This window comes from Argopecten irradians, chromosome 15 (genome assembly GCF_041381155.1).
Source record: "Argopecten irradians isolate NY chromosome 15, Ai_NY, whole genome shotgun sequence".
In the NCBI taxonomy this organism is placed as follows: Eukaryota; Metazoa; Mollusca; class Bivalvia; order Pectinida; family Pectinidae; genus Argopecten; species Argopecten irradians.
The window spans coordinates 21,451,828-21,475,196 of NC_091148.1; the positions used below are offsets into that span (position 1 = coordinate 21,451,828).

General features: G+C 35.1%; 2 protein-coding genes across 3 annotated transcripts in view; one reads left to right on the top strand and one right to left on the bottom strand.

The window, feature by feature from the left end:
• The first annotated feature begins 5,597 nt into the window (after positions 1–5,597).
• LOC138308521 (uncharacterized) lies at positions 5,598–9,430 on the top strand. The gene is made up of 2 exons (XM_069249535.1): positions 5,598–5,766; positions 6,211–9,430. The coding sequence occupies exon 2, from the start codon at positions 6,252–6,254 to the stop codon at positions 8,412–8,414; it is 2,163 nt and encodes a 720-aa protein (XP_069105636.1). The 5' UTR covers positions 5,598–5,766; positions 6,211–6,251; the 3' UTR covers positions 8,415–9,430.
• LOC138308522 (glutathione S-transferase A-like) overlaps positions 9,429–23,369 on the bottom strand; it is a 34,938-nt gene continuing 20,997 nt past the window's right edge. Inside the window, exons 2-6 of one of the 2 annotated variants that reach the window (XM_069249538.1) lie at positions 21,106–21,171; positions 17,493–17,573; positions 15,705–15,728; positions 14,579–14,647; positions 9,429–13,954 (exon numbers count right to left, since the gene is read on the bottom strand). In XM_069249538.1, coding sequence (XP_069105639.1) covers positions 13,727–13,954; positions 14,579–14,647; positions 15,705–15,728; positions 17,493–17,573; positions 21,106–21,171 — 468 coding nt within the window. In that variant the 3' untranslated portion in view covers positions 9,429–13,726. Of the gene's footprint in view, positions 13,955–14,578; positions 14,648–15,704; positions 15,786–17,492; positions 17,574–21,105; positions 21,172–23,369 lie in introns of both variants that reach the window. The other variant, XM_069249536.1, reaches the window with a different exon arrangement.

The following is a 23,369-nucleotide window of genomic DNA, read 5'->3' on the forward strand; positions in this document are numbered from 1 at the left end:
ATGACAGATACATGTTGTAGATGTCATAATGTCTATTTCTGGTGTTAGGGCTAGGATATATCGGGCTAAGGCTAGGGATGCCATATTAGTTAATCCTTTCAGACTTCATTCATTACAAAATACACTCGCTGTAAAACAGGCCTATAACTGGCTTTACATGAACATGTATACTCAATGTAAGACAGACCTAAACATCATAAGGTTACACTCACTGTATACACACTCGTAATGTAAAACACAGTTGAGTTACAGTAAAACACAGTTATAATGAACCCCTGGGGACCAGCAGAATCATTTCGTTATTAGCAAAGTTCGTTATACAGATAATGCAGATGTATAGGCCTATCATGGGAACCTTTGTAACCGTGTTCGTTATAAACGTGTTTTACTGATTACGCAACAGTGTAACAGAGCACTCGTACTGTAAAACAGGCCTATACGTGTAGACATATTGTAAATGTACAAGTTACTCACTGTAAAAATCATGTGTTCTCATTGTAAAACGGGCCGAATCTTGAATCATAATGCTTCAATATGTAGCATATAAATGTAGGCCTAAATGTAGGCCTAGATGTATGCTACTAGAAAAAATGAAACACGGACCGTTTTCCATTTTTGGTTTTCGATGACCGAGTGGACCTTTAGTACATGTACAGTAGCCTGGGTAGTTGTTCGTTTTTATATTTTGTTTTCAGACGAACTTTGAAAAAGTTCTTACATGCCTGTAGACCGGTATAAAAAAATGCAGATCCGTCAGGATTTAAATTTTGGCCTAAATAATGACTTTCACAACCGGTCGAACCGGTTGATCCGTATTTTATAAACGAAAACGGCCACGATACCTACCACCGCGAATGCGATATCAAAACGAATGTCCGCGCTGATCAGTTCGGCATTTCATTTCAGTCTACACTGCAGTATGGCCATCGATATTTTACATAGATTTTTGAATAACTGAAAAATGTATTATATTAACTATATAGTGTCTGTTATTTCACTCACAACTTACCGTGCATATTCCATGAACGTCAAATGCATTGATCGTCTGCCGGGCACAATCGCCGTGCACTTCGGGTCACAGCAGAAACAACGAAATTCCGGAAATGTAAATCGTCGATAAGAATATGTTTAAATTCAAATTCAAATACATTATTCTCAAATCAATGCTACATTTCTTGATATATTTTGAACATCCTTGTTAGGTCATCTGACCGAAGGTCAGGATGACCTATTGTCATCGTGTTTTGTCCGTCGTCGTGTGCCGTGCGCCTATTTATACAAAAGCCTATTCCTCCTTCATCCTTTGATGGAATTCATCCATATTTGGTTTGAAACATCATTGGGGAAGGACAATCATATTTTATATAAATCGGCCTGGTCCGACTCCTTTGGTCAGAGGGGCAGGGCCCCAAAAAGGCAAATTTTCTTAATTTAAGCTTTAAAATCCTAGTCCTCCTTCATCCTTGGATGGATTTCATCCATATTTGGTGTAAAATATTATTGGGGAAGGACAATGATATTTTATATAAATGAGCCTGGTCCGACCCCTAGGGGCTGAGGGCTGGGGCCCCAAAAGGGCAAATTTTCTGAATTTAAGCTTTAAAATCCTACTCCTCCTTCATCCTTGAATGGATTTCATCCATATTTGGTTTGAAACATCATTTGAGAAGTACAATAATATTTTATATAAATGAGATAGGTCTGAACCCTAGGGGCTGAGGGGTGGGCCCCAAAAGGGCAAATTTTCTTAATTTTAGCTTTTAAATTCTACTCCTACTTCATCCTTGGATGGATTTCATCTATATTTGGTGTTAAACATCATTGGGAAAGGACAATCATATTTTACATAAATGAGATAGGTCTGACCCCTAGGGGCTGAGGGGTGGGCCCCAAAAGGGCAAATTTTCTTAATTTAAGCTTTAAAATCCTACTCCTCCTTCATCCTTGGATGGATTTCATCTATATTTGTTGTTAAACATCATTGGGGAAGGATAATCATATTTAATATAAATCAGCCTGGTCCGACCCCTAGGGGCTGAGGGGTGGGCCCCAAAAGGGCAAATTTTCTTAATTTTAGCTAGCCCACTTCCTTTTTTTAGGTTTCGGTCTCCCATCTGAATGAAAATTGGTCTATAGGGGTTTTAATTGATGCCGAACAACATGCAAACATTTTCGTAAAGATTTTGGTATTCCAAGATGGCCGCTGGCCCACTTCCTGTTTTTAGGTTTCAGTCTCCGATCTCAATGAAAATTGGTCTATAGGGGTTTTAATTGATGCCGAACAACATGCAAACATTTTCGTAAAGATTTTGGTATTCCAAGATGGCCGCTGGCCAACTTCCTGTTTTTAGGTTTCAGTGTCCGATCTCAATGAAAATTGGTCTATAGGGGTTTTAATTGATGCCGAACAACATGCAAACATTTTCGTAAAGATTTTGGTATTCCAAGATGGCCGCTGGCCCACTTCCTGTTTTTAGGTTTCAGTCTCCGATCTCAAGGAAAATTGGTCTATAGGGGTTTTAATTGATGCCGAACAACATGCAAACATTTTCATAAAGATTTTGGTATTCCAAGATGGCCGCTGGCCCACTTCCTGTTTTTAGGTTTCAGTCTCCGATCTCAAGGAAAATTGGTCTATAGGGGTTTTAATTGATGCCGAACAACATGCAAACATTTTCATAAAGATTTTGGTATTCCAAGATGGCCGCTGGCCCACTTCCTGTTTTTAGGTTTCAGTCTCCGATCTCAATGAAAATTGGTCTATAGGGGTTTTAATTGATTCAGAAGGGGGAACTTTAGGTGAATCATATTTAATAAAGGACAGAGCTAAGACCCATGGGGATAGTACGGCGGAAGTCCAAAATGGGAGCTTTGCTGAAATTTGGCTTTGAAATCTGACTCCTTATATTAATCCTTGAATGGGTTACAACCATATAAGGATTAAGGGCTACCAAGTTTGTTCAACAAATGACATTTACCTATTTCAGAAACTTACATATTCAACTAAGGAGTTCCTTGTATTGTTTATATTAATTGTTAACCACTACTTTATACTGTGACTTTGTTGTTTTGTGTCATGAGTCAGCTTACCGTTAAGGCCCATGGGCCTCTTGTTATCTTATTTTAGGAACAAGTAATATAGTTTGAAGTGGGTACTATTTCCGGAATAAAATAATGTTCTAGATGTTTTATAATGTCTGTGACGTAAGCGACTCGAGTTGTGACGTATGACAGTGTCATGTTGTGTAGTCTTACACAAGTCCCATTTTCTTTATTGCATGTAATATTATGGTTTACTTCCAAGGCCACAGTATATATTATTATTGTACACATGTATATACATGTATTATAAATAAACTAGACACATGCTCATATATACTGACATACTGTACATATAAAAAATAATGTATGTGTGTGATTAAAAAAATCTTGTAGATCTAGATCTATAGAAATTCAGAAATTCCAGTATCTATGGTATAGACCATGTTGAAAGACAAATTGATTAATAAATGAATATTTCTCCTTGTAGTGACCTGACAGGAACATTTATTTATTTAATACATGTATTTACCTCTCTTACATTGGATGAATATTCTATAAAAATAATTAATGCAAGATCATGGAGATTTATACCCTATGTGTTTCACATATTGAGTTTTATACTACATGTCTCTCTTTTACCTGTTGCATCATCTCAGTTTTCAGTATAATTCTCAATAGCTTGTAAGATACAAATTACTATATGACTCTTTCATATGTACATATGTAGGATAGAACTATTCCACCCGAGGGTACAGAATTTTGGGTCAGAACCGAGGCTTGCCGAGGTTTCTGACCCAAACTTCTGTACCCGAGGGTGGAATAGTTCTATCCTACATAATTTACATATGAAAGAGTTATTTTCTCACATTGCTTGTCGAGTTACTTGCACGAAAGGTGAGGCAGCCATTTTGTGACAAAATCTTAACTTCTTAAATAATTGATCGATTTTAAAAATAAGAACGCCATTCGAAAGAGCTCATCAAAGTTTGGTTTATATTAATAAATATAAACAAGAAATCTTAGGTAAAACGGTTTGAAATGCAAATTAAACAAATGAAATGGTAAATAAATCCGGCAAATCAATCGAAATATAAGAAAAATTACGTCAACTTTGGCTGATATGACGTCATCTGATTGTTTGGCAATTGTGACGTCACAGCTATGTAAGATAGATTGATCTTACATAGCTGTCTTTCGTGGGACAACTCTTTCTTACATGGCTAGCTTAGTGAGAAATGTACATTTTGTACAGGTTGCATGTAGATATCTAGTAAAAGCAACACTGGCATTTGTTTGATTAAAATTTATGATCACTGTTATACAGAGGAGTATTTCTAAGGTGTAAGTCAATGTAAGGGTTCAGATAATAAAAATTACTGACTAAACCTTTATGGTCATTATTTCAGATCATGGTCATCTTCAGATTTTTATTGTGTCAATCTTTAGAGTAAAAATATGATCTCATTTCACATGGAGAATTTTTCAGATGAAATTGACCTGAAGCTTTTTTTCAGGTCAATTTGACATGATATTTACCTAAATTTCACATGAAGAAATTTTCAGGTGAAATTGACTTGAAATTGACCTGAAATTCATATGGAGAATTTTTCAGATAAAATTGACCTGAAGCATTTTTCACGTCAAATTGACCTGAAATTGACCTGAATTTCATATGAAAAAAATCAGGTGAAATTGACCTGAAATTGACCTGAAATTCACATGAAGATTTTGACCTGAATTCACATGAAGATTTTGACCTGAAAAAATCTTCATGTGAAATTGACCTCAATTTCAGGTGAATTTCATGTGAATTTCAGGTCAAGTTCAGATCAAGATTTTTTTCAGGTCAAATTTACCTGAAGACATATTGCCTGTGTACTGCTGGATAAATTTTGTCTTTATCCGTCAATACGAAATCTGACGGAACTTTTCTAACTTGACCCAGAACTTTCCGGTGAATGAAATGTCATTCAGTCCCGCGAAAGGGTGAAGTCACATTCACCAGAATGATATAATTTTTACGATATCGAAAATCTCGTATGACTTTTTTCTTGGCTCAAGGCAAAGTTAATTGCATACTATTGTAAAGTAATCCATTGGTGGATAATTCTTGTTTTTTCTGAGTATTTTCATATTGTTTCGGTGATATTAAACGAGTTCTTAGAGGATCACTTTTCAACGGGGCCTATTTTCAACGGGTCGCTGTTAAACGTGCGCATAAAGTTCAGTTTTCAACAGCATTCGGGGTCATTTTCCAACGTTACACCGGCAAATACTCGTGATTACCTGAACAAAATAGCAACTGACCAGGTGACAGCACAAAATACTACGACTTAAGTACATAAAAAATGATATATATGACGCTACCACCCTCCACTCGAGTCGTGAAAGTTTAAACAACATATACACAAGAATGTCTTTATATAGGAAAAGTCCTTATCTAATGTACAGATGATTATACTGCCTGGTGACTGTCGGGGACAAGATAAGTGTAATAGCATGTTCACGTCAACACACAATACATATTCAACAAGTTTTCACCCGATCAAGTCATCCCCACGTGACAACAGCACATCCTGATCACGTAGTAAAACCTATGTCGCGTAAAGTGGGATGTGAGCCATATAGGGGAACACCGTCTAATGTTGTTAGCAGGCGACCTCCTCGTGTCTCTACAGCTACCACAATGTGAAGACAATATAGACTTCAAAACACATCAATAATGTAAGTAGTTGATACTATGTCTACGTTTACTTTTACAACGTTTATCATTTGAAACAAAATTTCAAATTGTTTTAAAGTAAATCATTCTTAATTATCTCAATTATTCGCACAAAAATGTTTTTTACTATCGAATATCAAAAGGTAGTATATTACATTACTCTAAGAGACAGACAATGCCTTAAAAAGTATCAGACATTTTACTTCAGATCTTGTTTAAAGATATATATGTTTAACATGTTTTCACTATCAATCGTCTATATAAAACGCCATTAAAGAGGTATCGTGTTTACAATCTAAATAATAACGATATCCTGATAAGACGGATCTACACATAGCATTCCCTAAACGTGATATATCTCACTTTGCTTCCCGATTTACTGTTCTTAGATTATTGGATCCACATAGTAGATCAGTAAACACACGCCTTTTTATATTCATTTCAAGGCGAAATTCCATCGGTGTTTGCTGCGACATAACCACACACCATGGAACCTTTTGAAACAAAGAAAGCGTCCAGGTTCCTGTCACAGTTTCTCGATCTTGATATCAGAATAGGATCAAAAGAATTTGTCAACGTTCGGCGCCTCCTCAAGAAGGTAGAAGGTACTACAGGGGCCGTATCCGATGGCGAGGTTACAATGGTCTTCACTGGATCAAAAGCGGAGGGGTTCAATTTCCCCTGCTCTGATCACGACATAATGGCGGTATATAACACTGTACTTGTAATTCAACATCTTGACGAGGTACTGGAGACAGATTTGAGCAAGTATGTTCTGGTAATGGACAACACTGACTGTAGACCTGGGTATACTTTACTTACACCTCTCCATGGATGTGACAATCAACGTATAAGACAGCTGGTAGAAATAAATGGTAAGCAGTACCTCTCTAGTACTTTATTTATGCAACATACACTTCTCGATGGTTGTTATATTCATGGCCCTTGCTCTACTTTACCTGGCATAACAAGAGACAGTGACTTTGCTTCAGCCTTCCATTGCCGTTCGTGGCCAGATACTTTAACCGACTTTGTATCACGCACTGCCCATTGTGTGTGGCCACCTAGTGAGCTGGTGTACAAGATTGTCCAGGATGGGTTTGAGTTTGTTGCAATTGGTGATAAACATTCTAGCCTATTTGAAGTGCAATGGCGATTGTCATTCGTAAAAGCAGAAGTGGCTCTGGTGAAGTCGTTCAACCATGTGCAATTCAAAACGTATGGTTTGCTAAAAATATTTCTGAAAGAGTGCATTGAACGTGACGACAGTGTTAAGGATTTGCTCTGTTCTTACTTCATGAAGACAATACTTTTCCACGCAATAGAACATTCACAGCCAACAATGTGGGTGGACGAGAATATTGTTGAGTGTTTTTGGTATTGCTTTACCATACTTCTGGAATGTGTACAGACCGGGTTTCTCCCCAACTACTTCATACTTGAACATAATTTGTTTCTTTCTAATGTTATTGGGAATAACAGGGAGAGATTACTCCGTGTGCTTTATGGATACCAAGCCATGGGATGGAAATGTTTGTTTCAGTGTGGAAGTCTCCATAGTCTTTCTCAAGACATCATACAGAGCGTTTCTGAATACCCAACGCCAAATCGTATCAAAACTCGTTTAATCGAAATCAATCGGGATCTACTAATAGCGACAACACATGGTTATATAGATATATACAGATCTAGCCAGGTCTTGAACTTAGCAATCAGGGTATTTCGCACTTATGAAGATGAATATTACCATGACATCGCTGTATTATTCACTAACAAAGGCATCGCCAGAATGTCAAGGAACAAAATATCACATCTTCCATGTATACATCAAAGCAGTAATAAAGCTATATATAGTCAGATCAGGAAACACAAACGCATACTTCACATGTCATCTAACACAGACGTTTGTGGTGGGCTGTTATCGTTGGCCACCTTCTACTACAATATCGGGTGTTACCACAAAGTTTCCGAGCCGGCGTGTCGTGTCGTACACCATTGCCAACAAAGTGCAGCAATACAACTGCATAGGAGAGGAAATTACGATGGCTACTTTTATAGGATGTGTGGGAAAGGCTACACATTATTACAGAAAGCGAGGAAGTCGTTTACGTCAATATACACAATACATAAAAAGTACAATAGGTTATACCCTCCAGAACTAGATCTCGAGGTCCAAAACGATAATGATATGATTGACCTACCTCCACTGGCGTATGCAATCTTTCTGATAATATTGTCTACATACCGCCTCGGAAATGCTGCTCAATCTCAAATGGTCCTTGGAGATCTTCTGGATGTAAGGACCAATCCAATCTACGGAACAGCTATGCATCCAATCATTCACAATATGATCGGTATTTGTCATCAGCTTATAGGAGATAGCGACCTGGCCGTTGAGGCGTTCGAAGACTCCTGTCAATATTATCCTAGTAACCTTGCTGCTAACATTAGACTTACCAAATTACGTCAGCTTCAGGGAACGGATAGTGTGTCCGACGGTACGAATGATCTAGATTATTACAATGTAAAATCACAAAATGTTAATATCCACAATGACGAAGGGAGGGAAGGGAAGGAACGGCGAGGTGGACATTTGCCTTCAAAGACCATGTACAATATGGATCCTCTTTCATTCATGAATATGTCGTAGTTTTGAAATATTTTGATTATGTTGTGTTAACAGTATCCCGTCGTTCGATATAAAAGAATTTCCTTCCTTGTTGGTATTTATTTAATGTGATGTCATGTCTTTTTGCGCGTTATGCCGTTAGCAAATGACATAAATTACGCTCAAAAATGATATTGCTACATTTGATACGTTCTCGCAAAAGAGATAACACACAGAAACGGAATAAAAACCAGTAAAGAAAGGATCATGGTATATTTTAATCTGTCAGAGGTATACAATGGATGTAGTGAAACTTATAATCTGTGAGCCTGGGATGCTTCTTATAGTAAGGCAAAACTCTGTTATCGTAAAACGATACAACAATGACAAACTATACTTTACTACAAATTGACTGGAAATGTATCATTTAAAAATAAAAAAGAGAAACAGAGTATTGAAACTAACAAAGAAACGTTGTTAGAATGCTGTCAAGATTACGTAGATTGTCTCCCATTGACCAATATCCTGTAAAATGTGATAGAAATTATCCACATTTGATAGTGTCATCTTACGGAAACATACTACCAAAGACACAGACTAACAGATCCCAAACAAACACAATAAATTGACAACGGAAACGCCAAATAAGCCCACGTACTTGACTCATTCAATTAGTGTCGAATGTTACGCAAACTCAGAAACCCTATTATTGGAGGACATATGTTTTGGTTAGGAACCCATATTCTCTTACCCTGGACAGGTATACTCACAAATATATCGGTGTGAGATTTTTTCAATCTCACAGTATGGTAAAGACAAGCTACACGAGATCTTTCACGTGCTCACCTAGGGTCTAGGTCAATCACGTCTTTGGAGTGAGACAGGATATCCAAACCCTCGGCAACGCCTCATGTTCGACAACTTTTAAATAACTTTACTCCTTGGGCTGAGATTTATATGTCTCACCCTATATTGGATGAAAGATTCTACTGGTTTTCCATAGAGTTCAAGGACATTGATCAATTGTTTATGTTATAAATACAACAACAACAAATGTACTCTTTGATTTTGTTTTATATTCATACGGTAATTAACAATATACATACATGTAGCATTATAACACATGGTCCACATATATAATTATATATTTACAACATTGCACGATCTTAAGAAGTAACCACCGCCACGTATATTTTATAGATGTAATCACAGGTAAACACAGACTAATAGTATGACGTAGTACTGATACTAATCCTAAAAGTATACAGTAAAGCAACGCGACCACCTATTTCCATGTTTTCATTATTCTTTCAATTTTTAGTTTTATTTGTCTAATATCGAATTTCGCAGGAATTCATCTTCTCGGTAACTCGAGTATGCTCTTAAAAATCTGCCTCTTTAAACAATACATACATGTTATCATGTGAAGAGGGTCATACATAGACTTTGCATGAAAACCCAAAATTGTATCTTTTCGAATTAAAAAAAAAATATGATAAAATGAAAAATTGCTCACAAAATTCGCAACATTGAATTGCACATGGAAGTACTGTTCTTATAGGTATGTTTAACAGCTATCAAAGTGACGATAATACAGGCATGTCATCTTAAGCAATATTGAAATTAGACTGTCGCTTATCAAAGCAGCTTCTTATCTCTGTCCTGTGAAATAGTATATTTATTGTCGTATTGTGATATTTCGGTGAAGGCAATTAAAATAAACATTTAACTCCATTAGTATGTGGATGCTATACCGAGTGGCCTTAACATATGTTCCAGAGGTGTCGAAGGATGAACATGATACGTAGTTTACTAAGGAAACATATTTCACATATTCCTAGTAATATGTCTGTTTAGGGTTACATTGGCAAAAAAAATAGGGTCGATAGGTCGAGAAGATTTGTTTACCGTCTCTCACTCTAAAATAATGTCCGGAACCGGAGTCTGAGATAGAAAATCCCGACTTTTAATTTTATTCGTAGAAAAGTGGAGAAAAAATCAAGGTCGGAGGTAAAAAAATAAGGTCGGTCGGGTAACCCTAAACAGACATATAATGTTTTGGCTTACTGAAATTCTAATACAAATTACAAAGTATACGTGGCATCAGTTCCTCCGTGAGCTACAATAAATATAAGCTTATTGTGATGTGAGGTATATATAACTCCTTTGAGTATGAATACATATATTGCAAGTAAAATTATGAAAATACCATTTGGTACATTTCAACAAAGGCAAATTAGGCACAGTTACAGTCATGGCACTACATTGTCGCTTTTCCTAAAGATCAAATTTAGCTAAATGGCGGAATTACATCATCTTCTTGAAAATGATTGTTTATTTGAGAGCCAACAGATTACTCTCGCTTATTGTATATTTCTCAAGTGGCATTTGCAAAAGTACACAACGCCATAATGTGCGTTTCTTTCAACCAATTTTAAAAAGATGACAGTCCAGTGTGATTTCCCTTCTACTCTTTGCAAAATGTACTGAATGATAGATAAAGTTATGATTGGGAAAACATTGTAACACTATTATGATTATATTGTCCAAACATTTATATTAAACTACTCTCGTAAAACATTAATTGTTAACGTAGGTACAACTGCAATATTGCGTAGATTATTGATCTTAGATATGTATTCTGACTATATGAATATAAAGGAACTGTTAATCTATGTCATACCAAAATTTATTTAGATTATGTCAAAAACAAATGATTCGGTATCCTCATTTAATAAGCATAAAACACTAAATAAAAAGTTATTCTTATTTAACGATTGTTTAGATTGATTAAATATTTCATAATTGGTGAATTTCATACAAGAGAAACACAAAGTTATTAAGAGTCCGTTAATAAAATGAATGTTATCGCACAGGACCGTCGTATCTTAATCTCCTGTACAAATGATAAAAAGACAAACAAGGAATTAACATACTATATCTGTGTGATTCAATAGAATTTGGAAATCTTAATGTGATATGTTTACAACATCACATATAAAAATTCGTTGTTTTTTATATTGGTTTCCAAGCAACAAAGAAAACAACGAGAATATGAACACATTATCATGTGCTACAGATATATGTGACCACTGTTGACAAAGTGCGTGAGTCTTCGCCATAAAATACAAAAACAAAATTTGCTCCTTTAAAATACTTCAATCAATTCGAGTGGCGGATATTGTACCTCGTAATGAAATAGTTCAACATGAAACAAATTAATAAGTATGTGGAAACATAACACCATGATGTATGTAAACTAAACTGCAAAACCTAAAATGTGGGACCGTAAAACAACTTCAGCATTGGTTAAAATATGATAGATAATACATCATTGATTTTTAAAGGATATTCTGGATTTCGTACAGATTTTATGACATAATGTTGTGAAGCGCTTTTCATAGTTTCCTAATTGTGTTTCTTATTGATATTGTTTTGTCGTTTGGTCTAGAAAATAATCAGATTATGAAGCATTCCTAATGATCCATGTGCATTCTATGATAATTTGAAAACCCTGTACAGACATACATTTACATCATCAACTCAAATAAATGATAATAATATAAAATCGATGGGGCCATAATGTCACGTCGAATGAAATAAGGTTTTGAGTTAAGCGTACACAACTACATTGTGACAAAATCAAATGATTACCTTATACTAATTGATTAAAACTATTTGAGTTTTAGAAAAAGAAAAAAAGAAAGAAAAAAAACTCAATACCATATCGATATTAATGTGTAGGTGACTCAATGGCTTGTTGTGTTTCTGTTTCTGTAGAGTTTTACGAGTAACTCATCCGCCACTCTCCGAATACTAAGTTTAATGGTCAATTTTACAGTAATCTGGTTATTTCTATGAAGGCGTAATTTTAATTTTAGTCAGTACATTGTTTTTAAAACATACAGATAACACTTATATGTTAAAAATATAATGTAAAATGAAAATCGATAAAAAAGATAAAGCAAATATCAATAATGGAAACGAATATGGTATATTTAAGAACGTACCCTTTTTAATTAAGCATTTTGAAGAGGAACAAAACATTTATTTACTAAACTAAAACATTTCTTGTGTTGTCATAAGGCTTTAAAATAAAAGATCAACGCAAAGTTCGCGGTAAAAAATAACTATAAAAATATATCAAATATATATGTATTTCCTATGTCATATTTCAATGAGCGAATCTAAAGTCAGATGTTTGATAAATGATAATCATATACAAATTAGCAGCCCTATTGGTCAACATTTCCTGAGAAAAAATAGTACACCCCAGTCATGAGCCATCCAGTTCCAATAAAATGAGGTTTTCATTTTTTTGATTGTAATTAGAAATATATATTTTTTTCATTGTTCTATGTTTACCTTTTGTGTTATATTATTCGGTTTCTTCTTTTCAAGAAAAAAATCCAGTGTAGTTCTAGATAGCGTCTAACACTTTAAGTAAAATTGTTTGTTTGCTTGAAAATTTTAACGTCCTATCAACAGTCAGGGTCATGTAAGGGCGGCCTCCCATGTATGCAGTGTGTAGCGTGTGTGAAGTGCGAGGTGCGTGTTTTGGGAGACTGCGGTATGTAAGTACGAGCTGAACATGATTACCTTATTGCAAACAAAAATGGTCTGTAATTTTGTGATTGACCTAAAGATGGAGAGGGCGTCACAATGAAAATGACAGAACTATATGTACGCGAAACATAATGTATTTCAGTAATCGATAGCTACCATTGAACTGACTGAATTGATAAATGTACGCAAAATATGAATTAACTACAAAAAATTATTATAATTATATACCATATATATACCAACTTATATTTGCAACTAATTGATATCATTATTTGATATAAACTGACTCATTCAATTTAGCGATTCAGACCATACCTACTGTACCTAAGCTTGTTATGTGGTGCTTTATTTTCACAAGTTATAGTCATCACCGAAATGTAATTACGCGCGATATAATTTGTGATTGGTAGTTTACTTTATGGATTAAGTTAATGAAATATATAGCAAACAGAAGAATTCACTGTTATTTCTAATGATTCCGATATATTGACTTCTGCTAATCTTAAGGCACGATGACCTGTCTATAGTACATAAAAGGCATAGACAATAAGGCATATATAGTGGTACCCTGAACAGTAAATATATGTCGTAACGGCATACTGTCCCCTCACAACAATATCATTATCTACATTGTACAATGTAATTTGTTTTGGTGGTTGAATATAATATACATTAATCATGCCATTATCTTATATTCAAACACTGTTTTATAATTTAAAGTTTAACTTAAACACTTCTGTATATCCGGGCACTAATATAATGTGTGACGTAACAGTCATGGCGGCTGATCACAATGGCACAAGAAAACGGTATATGTCCTCACTTGACTTCCATGTGGGCGGCCATGTTTTCTGAATGCTATGTCGTTGAGCAAGTGTGTTATAATATTTTGCAAGTTCGGGATATTTGGATATATCCAGTCCAAATCGTACACAAAAGGCCACGTGTGGATACAGATATATATCCGCCATTGAGAAGTCTTCTCCCACAAGATATGTTTGACCGTCCTCGTGGACCTATTAACAAATTAATTTGATTACTTGCCAAAACGTCTTAAAAATAGAAAATCATTAAAAAAAACGGCTTTTTCATCATTTTTTTACATTGTTTTCAAAGTAAATAATGACAATGTACGATTTCATCACAAAACCGTTATCGCGAAAGCGTTAAAACCATTTCATAAGTATGATACCTAATTTTAACTTTAAATCTAGAAAAACGACACTTCAGTGAGAAGATTCAGATGACTTAAAATAAAGGAATGTGCAACTGACAATATATTTGACAAATCGTATTAATATTGTATGGATAGGTGGAACAATACTCACACAAACAGTAGTATAGCCTACTATGGAATTTGGTAGCGCAAGCAAACTAACGCATAAACATTAAATGTTACAAAATTGTCATGCTCACGATTCAATAAGAATTTTCAATAAGTTATTCGCCACCAAACGTTGTTACCAACAGTTTGATACTAGAAATGTTAGGGTCAATTTTAGAAAATTAAATACAGTACCTATAACGGATCTGACAATATTCCACTAGGGAACATTTGTACTATAGAAAGTGAACTTTATTAAGATGGTGCCATATTTGATTCATTCCTTTGGTGAGAATAACATAATGACTCCCATTACCTCCATTAAATAATCTTCCCAGCGTTGTATTTCCTTTCTGGCGATTTCATATTTTGTTTCTAACAGTTCCTGTGGTAGGAAAATGTGATAAATATGCGTTACTATAATGTAATATATTAATGCCAATTTACATCACGGTCGTGTATTCAAAATTAATCATATGATATACGTTTTTTGTGATGAAGATTCTGGGAAGAATCCTTATCTATAAAGCAGTTTGGTAAAGATTCCGACATTTATTTATGAAAGAATATACAAGATTCCTCTTAACATCTCGACATCAAAACTAACATATTTACATATGTTCTAAACATTGTGGTTTTCAAATGAAATATATTTTTTTAAATATATATTCCGTCACTACATATTAAGGCGTTATCTCCTTGTGGGTATGTATCAATTGTGACGTCAATACGGTATATTGCATGAACGTTTTCACCGACAAATAATTCATCGCTCATAAAATAATGAAGTAACAATCAATTCCTCCTCGCAAGGACACATATCGGCAATATGAAAATACCAAATTATTTTATGCTTTCTAATGTTAGAGCTGCCATGCAAGCCGTGTTTTATTTTACTTTAAATAAAGGAATGGAAATGAATCTGATAAAACAAGAAATATTATAACAGATAACAATAAATGATCAGTCAAACATAATCATTATTGTATAAATAAATATAAAGTAATCATCGATTTTGCAAGGGCTACTATCACTGTCGTAAAATTCATCCCTGAAATTTTCCATAGCATTACTGAAGGCAACAAAAGAATTGTATAACCTTACGCTGTGTGACATTGAAGTTGGACGTCTGTTTCTCTTTCCCTCTCCCTCTCTCTCTACTTGCTTCTCTCCCTGGCCCCCCTCTTTCTCCCTATAATCTTCGAAAGAAGTCTATGAACTCTAAAGGCTAATGGTTGGTCAGTTTTGGTCTTCTGAACTGATTTTTTACTATAACATATGTCCGGGGTTGATATTACGACAGTGATAGCAACCCTCAGAAAATCGAAGATGATATTAAAAAAACGCCAAACCAATTGACAAAAAAATGCACTTAAGTCAAATCACATATTTTCAAAAGACGTCTTTACCTTATCAATTCTACAACTTATCGGTAAACTTACCTGATCCCGATTTTCTTGTTTGATCTGCAAACAGTAGTAAATAATATTCTCTATGACAGCGTGCTGAAAGTTGTTATGTGCCTAATGGAAATGGAAAGCTCATTATTAAAACAAAACATTCATTTTAATAGTGTATAATCGAATATTTACGCAAGAAATACGGCATGGTTGTTAAACACACTGATAAAGTCGAATTTATAGTCCAAGGGAGATTACTCTTTTGCTCTTGTTTTACAAAATCAGTAGTTTCATGTCAAGCGTATTTACATATTAATGTACAACTGGTTCGTCCTCTTAAAGGCCCACTACCTTTCTGAAAAGGCTTTTAATTTTTGAAATGGGAAAGTAAAACGAGATCGATATTTTTGTATAGTCTCTAAAGTTATTAACTTACCGTTAATACTACACGTGTCATCACATTCTGAACAATTTGATTAAAATAAATAAAATGTTAATTTTCATAACGCGGGTCGTCTTATGTTCCCGCCGTCGTCCTAAATACCGGTTGTAACCTCATCTTAGGCCATTGGTATATATTTTCTGATGTTATTAATGTTTTTAAGAAACCTTTATGTTTTCCTCCGGAAAGGTAGTGGGCCTTTAAGCTTGTACATTGTATTTGTATGATTAAAAACGTATTGATTTATTGAGAGAACCAAAAACAAGTATTATCATAATAATGATATAAATTAGCAAAAGTAAGTACGCCTGTCAAAACAAATCCTAGCTCATTACTAACTTATAAGTATAAATAATATTTTGTCATTTATAAATTAATTTTTTAACGGAAACTGTTTTCATTTTGAACCAAAAACTTAAAGATTTCTTTGAATAGTTCCTTGTTATGACAACCTAGCAATTAATAGACTTTCAACACGAAATATCATATACTCAACTAATATGTTTTAAAACACTCATCACCTTAATCAATCCGGTTAAAATACAGATCCTTATTATCACTACGTTGATAAGAGGATCAATTGCTGCTTCCAGAATCTTGACTTGGGACGACATAGCTTGAAAAAGCTGTCAGAATTATTTTTCCTGTATATTGTCATCTCGCCCAAAGACCACAACAAAGTTAAATGTATATGCATACTGGGACGAAATGGAGTTATCAATTGACAAACCAATGGTTAGAAAATGCATTTGATATGAAGTACACGTGGTAAAAAGGTCATCCGAACATGACCCCTAATGGGATGTTGTAATACCTGTATTGAACGTAGTGGTTATAAGGATCTGTATTTTAATCAGATTGCACCTTATTGATCACCTGGCTTGATATCTCCTTTACATCGCTATTAGTCATAAAGCTTTGTTTGTAATGTAACCACCTTTGGCCATTACAATCAATTGGGGAAAGGAAAATAAAGTTTGTATAAATCTTGGCTCTGACCCCCTAGGGTAGGAGGGACGGGCCTAATAAGGATAATAGAAGTACATTCTTTAACTTGCCAATATAGTCATAGAGTTATGCATGGAGTATGACCACATATGGCTTGAAACATCATTGGATTGGGGGAACAGAGCTAGCGTTGCTATTAATATTGACTCTAATCTCCCTAGGGCAGTAGGGGCTGGACGCAATAGGGAAATTTTAAATCACATACAAAACCAAATGAGCAATACATGTCCTACTGGCCACTTGTTAGCTTAGAAAACAAATTCGTTGCCCAGGGTGGGGGGTCATAAACAATGCAACATAAGGCTAGTATCATAATAACTTCTAACTAATGCCAAATATATTTAGGTATGGCGACTGATGTTGATAGATGATGGCCCTACCTCGTGCATCCGCTGTAGTACTCTGGACATGCCTTCCTTTTCTGAGGGGATCAGCTTCTTTCCGTAGTCGCCGTAACACGTCTGAAAGTCAAGCAGAGGTCACTTTTCATCTTAGAGGTCATTGTAACTATAGTAATTCATATGTAATTACATAGGTTAGGTATGCATACAATATGATTTTTATGTAAGTAATGTTCTGTCAACGTATCATATAGCAGGATCAGTTGATCCATTTGTAGTGGAGGTTATTTAAAAACTATTAATGATATCGCCAACATACTAGATCTCAGTGATTCGGTGCAGTTATTGTATCACTGACAAGCTATAAAATTATCATTCTCAATTTATGTTTTGAAAGATTTGTATTCTAGGAATATCTATGTATGCACATAGTTTAGACATTTTACGCAGCGACCTTGCCTCTACTTTATCTAAGTTCTATTTATTTTTTTTTTTGTTTATGATTTTGTGGAACTTTTTCAGACCGTCCTTATTATATAATGTTGGTTGTTCTGTTGTTGGGTTGATATAAGGATAGGCCGCCTCGAAAACTTGACGTGTTCATTTTCTTCATACTTCATAGAGTTATACTGCGGTTACTAGGGAAATCATAACTCTGTCTTTTAAAGTGGTAGAAAAATAATTTAGCTGTCAATTCTCTACAAGCCTCTGGTTGACCAGCCAAACCATTTCGCTCGGATTGAGATAGTTTGAACACCTCTCACAAACCCATATTAAATTCTATTAGTCTACACTATTGAAGTCACATTTTCCCTATAAATAGCTACACTATGTATAAACTTCATTGCTATTCAGAAGGGTTGTTCACTGTTCCTTTATATTAATTAATAACTAATAAAACTACTTCGGAGTAAGCAGTTAATTAGTCGATAATTACGGGTTTATTTACTCAGAAAAAAAATAATGTTCAAAACTTCCGTTACACAATTTCTCATTTTGCATACCAATATCTGCGGATTACAGAAGATCGGTAGAAGGTTTGGTAACTCACTGATGCACTAGACACTATCCATATAATGGACATCTTAGTAATTACAATTGATATCCATTTTAATAATGCATCGTCGGATCATTGTCAACATTGCAGATTTGGGGTGAAGTTGAAGGTAACACAAATAACAACAGAAAGACACTCAGAATCTTTGACGTCATTATTGATGCGAGATATTATTATTTTTTTTGTTTTCCTACTTTCAAAAATATTTTATCGAGCAGAACTACGCAACAACCAAACTTGAATTACAGGCAAAACTGTCTATAGCGACCTCACAAAGGGACAAGAGAAACGTTGTCTATAAAGTCAAGTGGTCTTCAACCGTCTTCATGCATATGTCAAATTGTGTATTTTATGACCATTTTCGTACACTACGAAAGTGATCTTTATACAGAGGTGGTCGCTAAGGCACTGTATGTCAACCTAATAGCTATCTAAATGTCCTGATTGTAGATAACAAAAAGATGAATTAAAGGTCATAAATAATGGAATGTTAGATATTTATACAGAGGTCGTATGGGACAGCGATACGAGAACTAAGAGTGGCGAACGTCAATCTTATCGGTGTCATACAAGAAAAGTTACTGGAATTAGAACCACGGTGAGTTGGCACTTTTGTGACCTGTAATGAGTGTCAAACGGGTACAGTACTTATTTGTTGTATATAATAGATGATAAAGTATATACAGTTTTAATTATTCATGACTTTCGATGAACGCATTTGAATCACTTACGATAGTGTGTGTTAGAGCTTCATTCAGTATGTAGCTCTAAACACCATGAGGTTAGTGAGTAAAGGAAATATAGATGTACTTTTGCATGGTATGGAAATCAATGATGCATTTTATACTTTCGCCATGAAATTTAAAATATATAATGTTACTGGTGTCCATTTCGTCCTGTCGCACCTCATCCGTTCCGTCCCGATTTCATATGGAAATCCCGCAAATAGTTCTATAGTTTATATGGTGTTGAATGAAAAGAATAATATTTGTATTTAAAAAGTAAGAAACCATATTGAACAAATTGTCTACAATTCTAGCTTAAGCTTTCTATCTAAATATGATGAGCTCAAAACAGTTTTTATGTCCTTCCTAGCGAATGTACATGTTAACAAAACTTTTGTGTGAACTAAATCATCCCCACATAGCTCCGTAATTGACGTACAATACGGTGACCATCCCTGCGTTCATCAGCATGTACCTATGTATACAAGTTTATGTTGCTGCAAGGTACATTTCGCTGTTACCTCTTGGCAACACAAACTTGAATGGTACATTTCCTCGGCCGCGGTGGCCGAGTGGTTCAGATGTCCCGACATATTACCACAAGCCCTCCATCTCTGGGATGCGGGTACGAATCCAATGTGGGGCAGTTGCCAGATACTGACCGCTGGTCGGTGTTTTTTTCCGGGTATTCCGGCTTTCCTTCACCAACAAACCTGGCACGTTCTTACACGACCCTTGCTGTTAATTGGACGCTAAACTAATAAAATCAAACCATTTCGCCGGGTTTAGACTACATGTATTGAACACAAATATTTGTCTGTTATGTTGACTTTCCAATATAAAACATGTTATGCATTTTTTTTTTTTTTACGTAGACGACATGGGCCATCTGATAAAGTTAAAATATGTTAAAATTACTTCTTTATGCCATATTATAGCACTAAGAATTTTTAGTGTTACCTATTGTCCTCCAAATGTTTGCTTATCTTTATAAGTATGATTAACGTGCGAAATTGAGCATGTGTTTATGGACGTATTATTTATCATTCTAATTCATCAATTAGTGACAATAAATCAATAATCACAACGGATTTCGGATGATACGGTTTATCAGTAACATGTAAGGTGTGCAACAGTATTTATGGATGGCAGTGTATAGATCTACGTAGTCTGTATATTTATTATACTATTTATCTGATTTAACCTACAATGTACTTGATTGTGTTATCTATATTATAATCTGTTACATTACCTATTTGTCCGATATAAATCTGTTTACGTCTGTATTTTGTGTTTACATTTGTCCTACTTTGATCGACTTTTAAACTACGACTGTCCTAAATTGTAACGTTTGCTATCGCTATCGTTAGGTGAATAGGTACACATGTATTCGTTCTTTGTATATCACAGAGTTAGCTTCCTTGTAGATAGGTATGTGTTCTGTCGTCATTATTTTGTGAGCGCAATGCATGTCGTTTTCTCCAAAAATTATTATGTTACGCACCCAAACACATGACGTCACAATGAAATACTACCCGCAATGGCAGATAATTTTGTAATATGTAAATAAAGAATTATATATTATGGGACAACGAAGTAATTTCCAAACGTGTGGACAAAAAAGTCAAAATTTTGAGTCGATCTGCCCCTTTGTCAAGACACAGAAAAACACGATCACATAATATAATACGAACAGTAATATGGCGCAATAAAAATAGACAAATATTTAGCAACACAATGGAGCGTAATTAACCATTTGGCAAGTGGCAGCCGAAGGCCGGATCTACCAACATGTAGCCATAATGTTCGGCAGAACACTACGATATGAGCGGCGAGAATTATATATACAAATGTATTACATATATCTTACCTCGAGGTAATCACATATTGCATGCGACTCATTGATGTTTATTCCATCATCTACAAATGTTGGAACCTGAAATGAAAATTAAATTAAATAAAATCGATTAAAGTTCATATAACAATAATTAACATGAAAAATAATGAAAAAAAATATAAAAATATGTTCTTGCTATAAAGAGTTGTTATTTTTAGATAGAAATGTTCACGGTTTCTCGTTTCATACTAATACGCGCATTGTCTGTTTGTAACAGTTCAGACCTCAATTCCACAACCGTGGCAGTAATCAGATTATAACCTGTATAAGGTGTTAGGTAGCTCCATAATATTGGGAAAACCCATGTCAGTTTTTCTAACAGGTCTGGTGTTCCTGCATTTTTCATGCAGATTTCAAATCTGTAAAGAAAAATAGGTGTTCTCGAACTTCTTGAATGTAGTTGTTGTAAAAAAAAAGAAAGAAAAAGAGAGAAACACAAACCAGTTATCAGCCAGAGCATCTGTTCTGGCTTTCCTTCCATTTTAATCGTGGAGGCGTTATATACAGTAAAATGTCAGGTATAATATCATCACACACTGACATCGACCTGAACATTCTGACCATGTATTATTATATCTGACTAACAGCGCTAGCATGGTCGTTGATGACACTTAATTAACCTTTTAAGACAAGCCCTTGTTTAGCACACAAGTCATAATGAACTCATCAACAGTATGTCCATAATTAACGTTACGATATATACATTTTATTTTAAACAAAAAAAAACATTTTATACCCCCATACAGGTTATAACAACTGAAGGGTCAGCCTTCAGAAATATAAACAAATGTCCCCACACGATTTATACATTTTAATGTTTTTAACTTTTACCATACACTACATAATGTATGTTCATATTTTAAAATATAATAACAATTAACATCCAAGGTATGAACTACTTGTTTAAAATTAAAGGCCACTACCTTTCCGAAACGGCTTTTAATTTTTAGCTCACCTGACCCGAAGGGTTTGTGAGCTTATGTCATGGCGCGGCGTCCGTCGACAATCCGTCCGTCAACATTTCCTTTAAAACGCTACTATTCGTAGAGTTCCGCATGAATTCTAACCAAATTTGGCCAGAAACATCCTTGGGGAAGAGGAACAGTGTTTGTGTAAATTTTGGCTCTGACACCCCGGGGGCAGGAGGGGCGGGGCCCAATAGGTGAAATAGAGGTAAATCCTTTAAATCGCTACTTGTCGTAGAGCTCTGCATGGATTCTAACCAAATTTGGCCAGAAATATCGTTGGGAAAAGGGGAACAGAGTTTTACAAATGTTTGGCTCTGACCCCCAGGGGACAGGAGGGGCGGGGCCCAATAGGGGAAATGGAGGTAAATCCTTTAAATCGCTACTAGTCATAGAGTTCTGCATGGATTCTAGCCAAATTTGGCCAGAAATATCCTTGAGGGAAGGGGAACAAAGTTTGTATAAATTTTGGCTCTGACCCCCCGGGACAGGAGGGACGGAGTCCAATAGGGATAATAGAGGTAAATCCTTTAAATCACTGCTAGTCACAGAGTTCTGCATGGATTCTAAGCAAATTTGGCCAGATACATCCTTGGAGGAGTGGAAACAGAGTTTTTACAAATTTTGGCTCTGACCCCCTGGAGCAGAAAAAGTAGGGCCAAACAGAGAATTTACAGGTAAGTTTTAAAATTCCTTCATAAATGAAACAATGATCCTGTATTCAGAACATTACTTGGCATAACAAACCAGGTGAGCGATACAGGGCCTCTTGTTAAAATGGGAATGTAAAACGAAATTGGTTATGTTATAGAGTCACAGAAATTATTAATTTACCGTTAATACTACACTTGCAATCACCATCTTAACTATTTGATTTAAACAATTCTAATGCTAATTTTCATCACGCGGGTCGTTTTATGTTTCCCGCCGTCGTCCTGATTACCGCTCGTCTGTTGATTATCACTGCACCAGAAGGCAAAACAGCGACATGAATCTTCACTGTTAACATAGTTTACGCAGGGAAGCCGGCATTTGGTTGGTGTTATAACATCCTCTTAGACAATTAATATATTTCATATATTATTATTGTTTTAGGGAAACATTTAATTTTTGTTTCGCAAATGTATTGGGCCTTTAATTATAAACTACAATATGTAATGCCATACAATAAGCTCTTATATAACTTATAGAACACGATATGTGCTCTCCTTTATCGATATGGCGTCAATACAAGTCATCATTCATATATATATTTGTTTCACATTTTTATAT

Coding starts and splice junctions, on each gene's coding strand:
- LOC138308521 (XM_069249535.1), top strand. CDS start 6,252: ATGGAACCTTTTGAAACAAAGAAAGCGTCCAGGTTCCTGTCACAGTTT.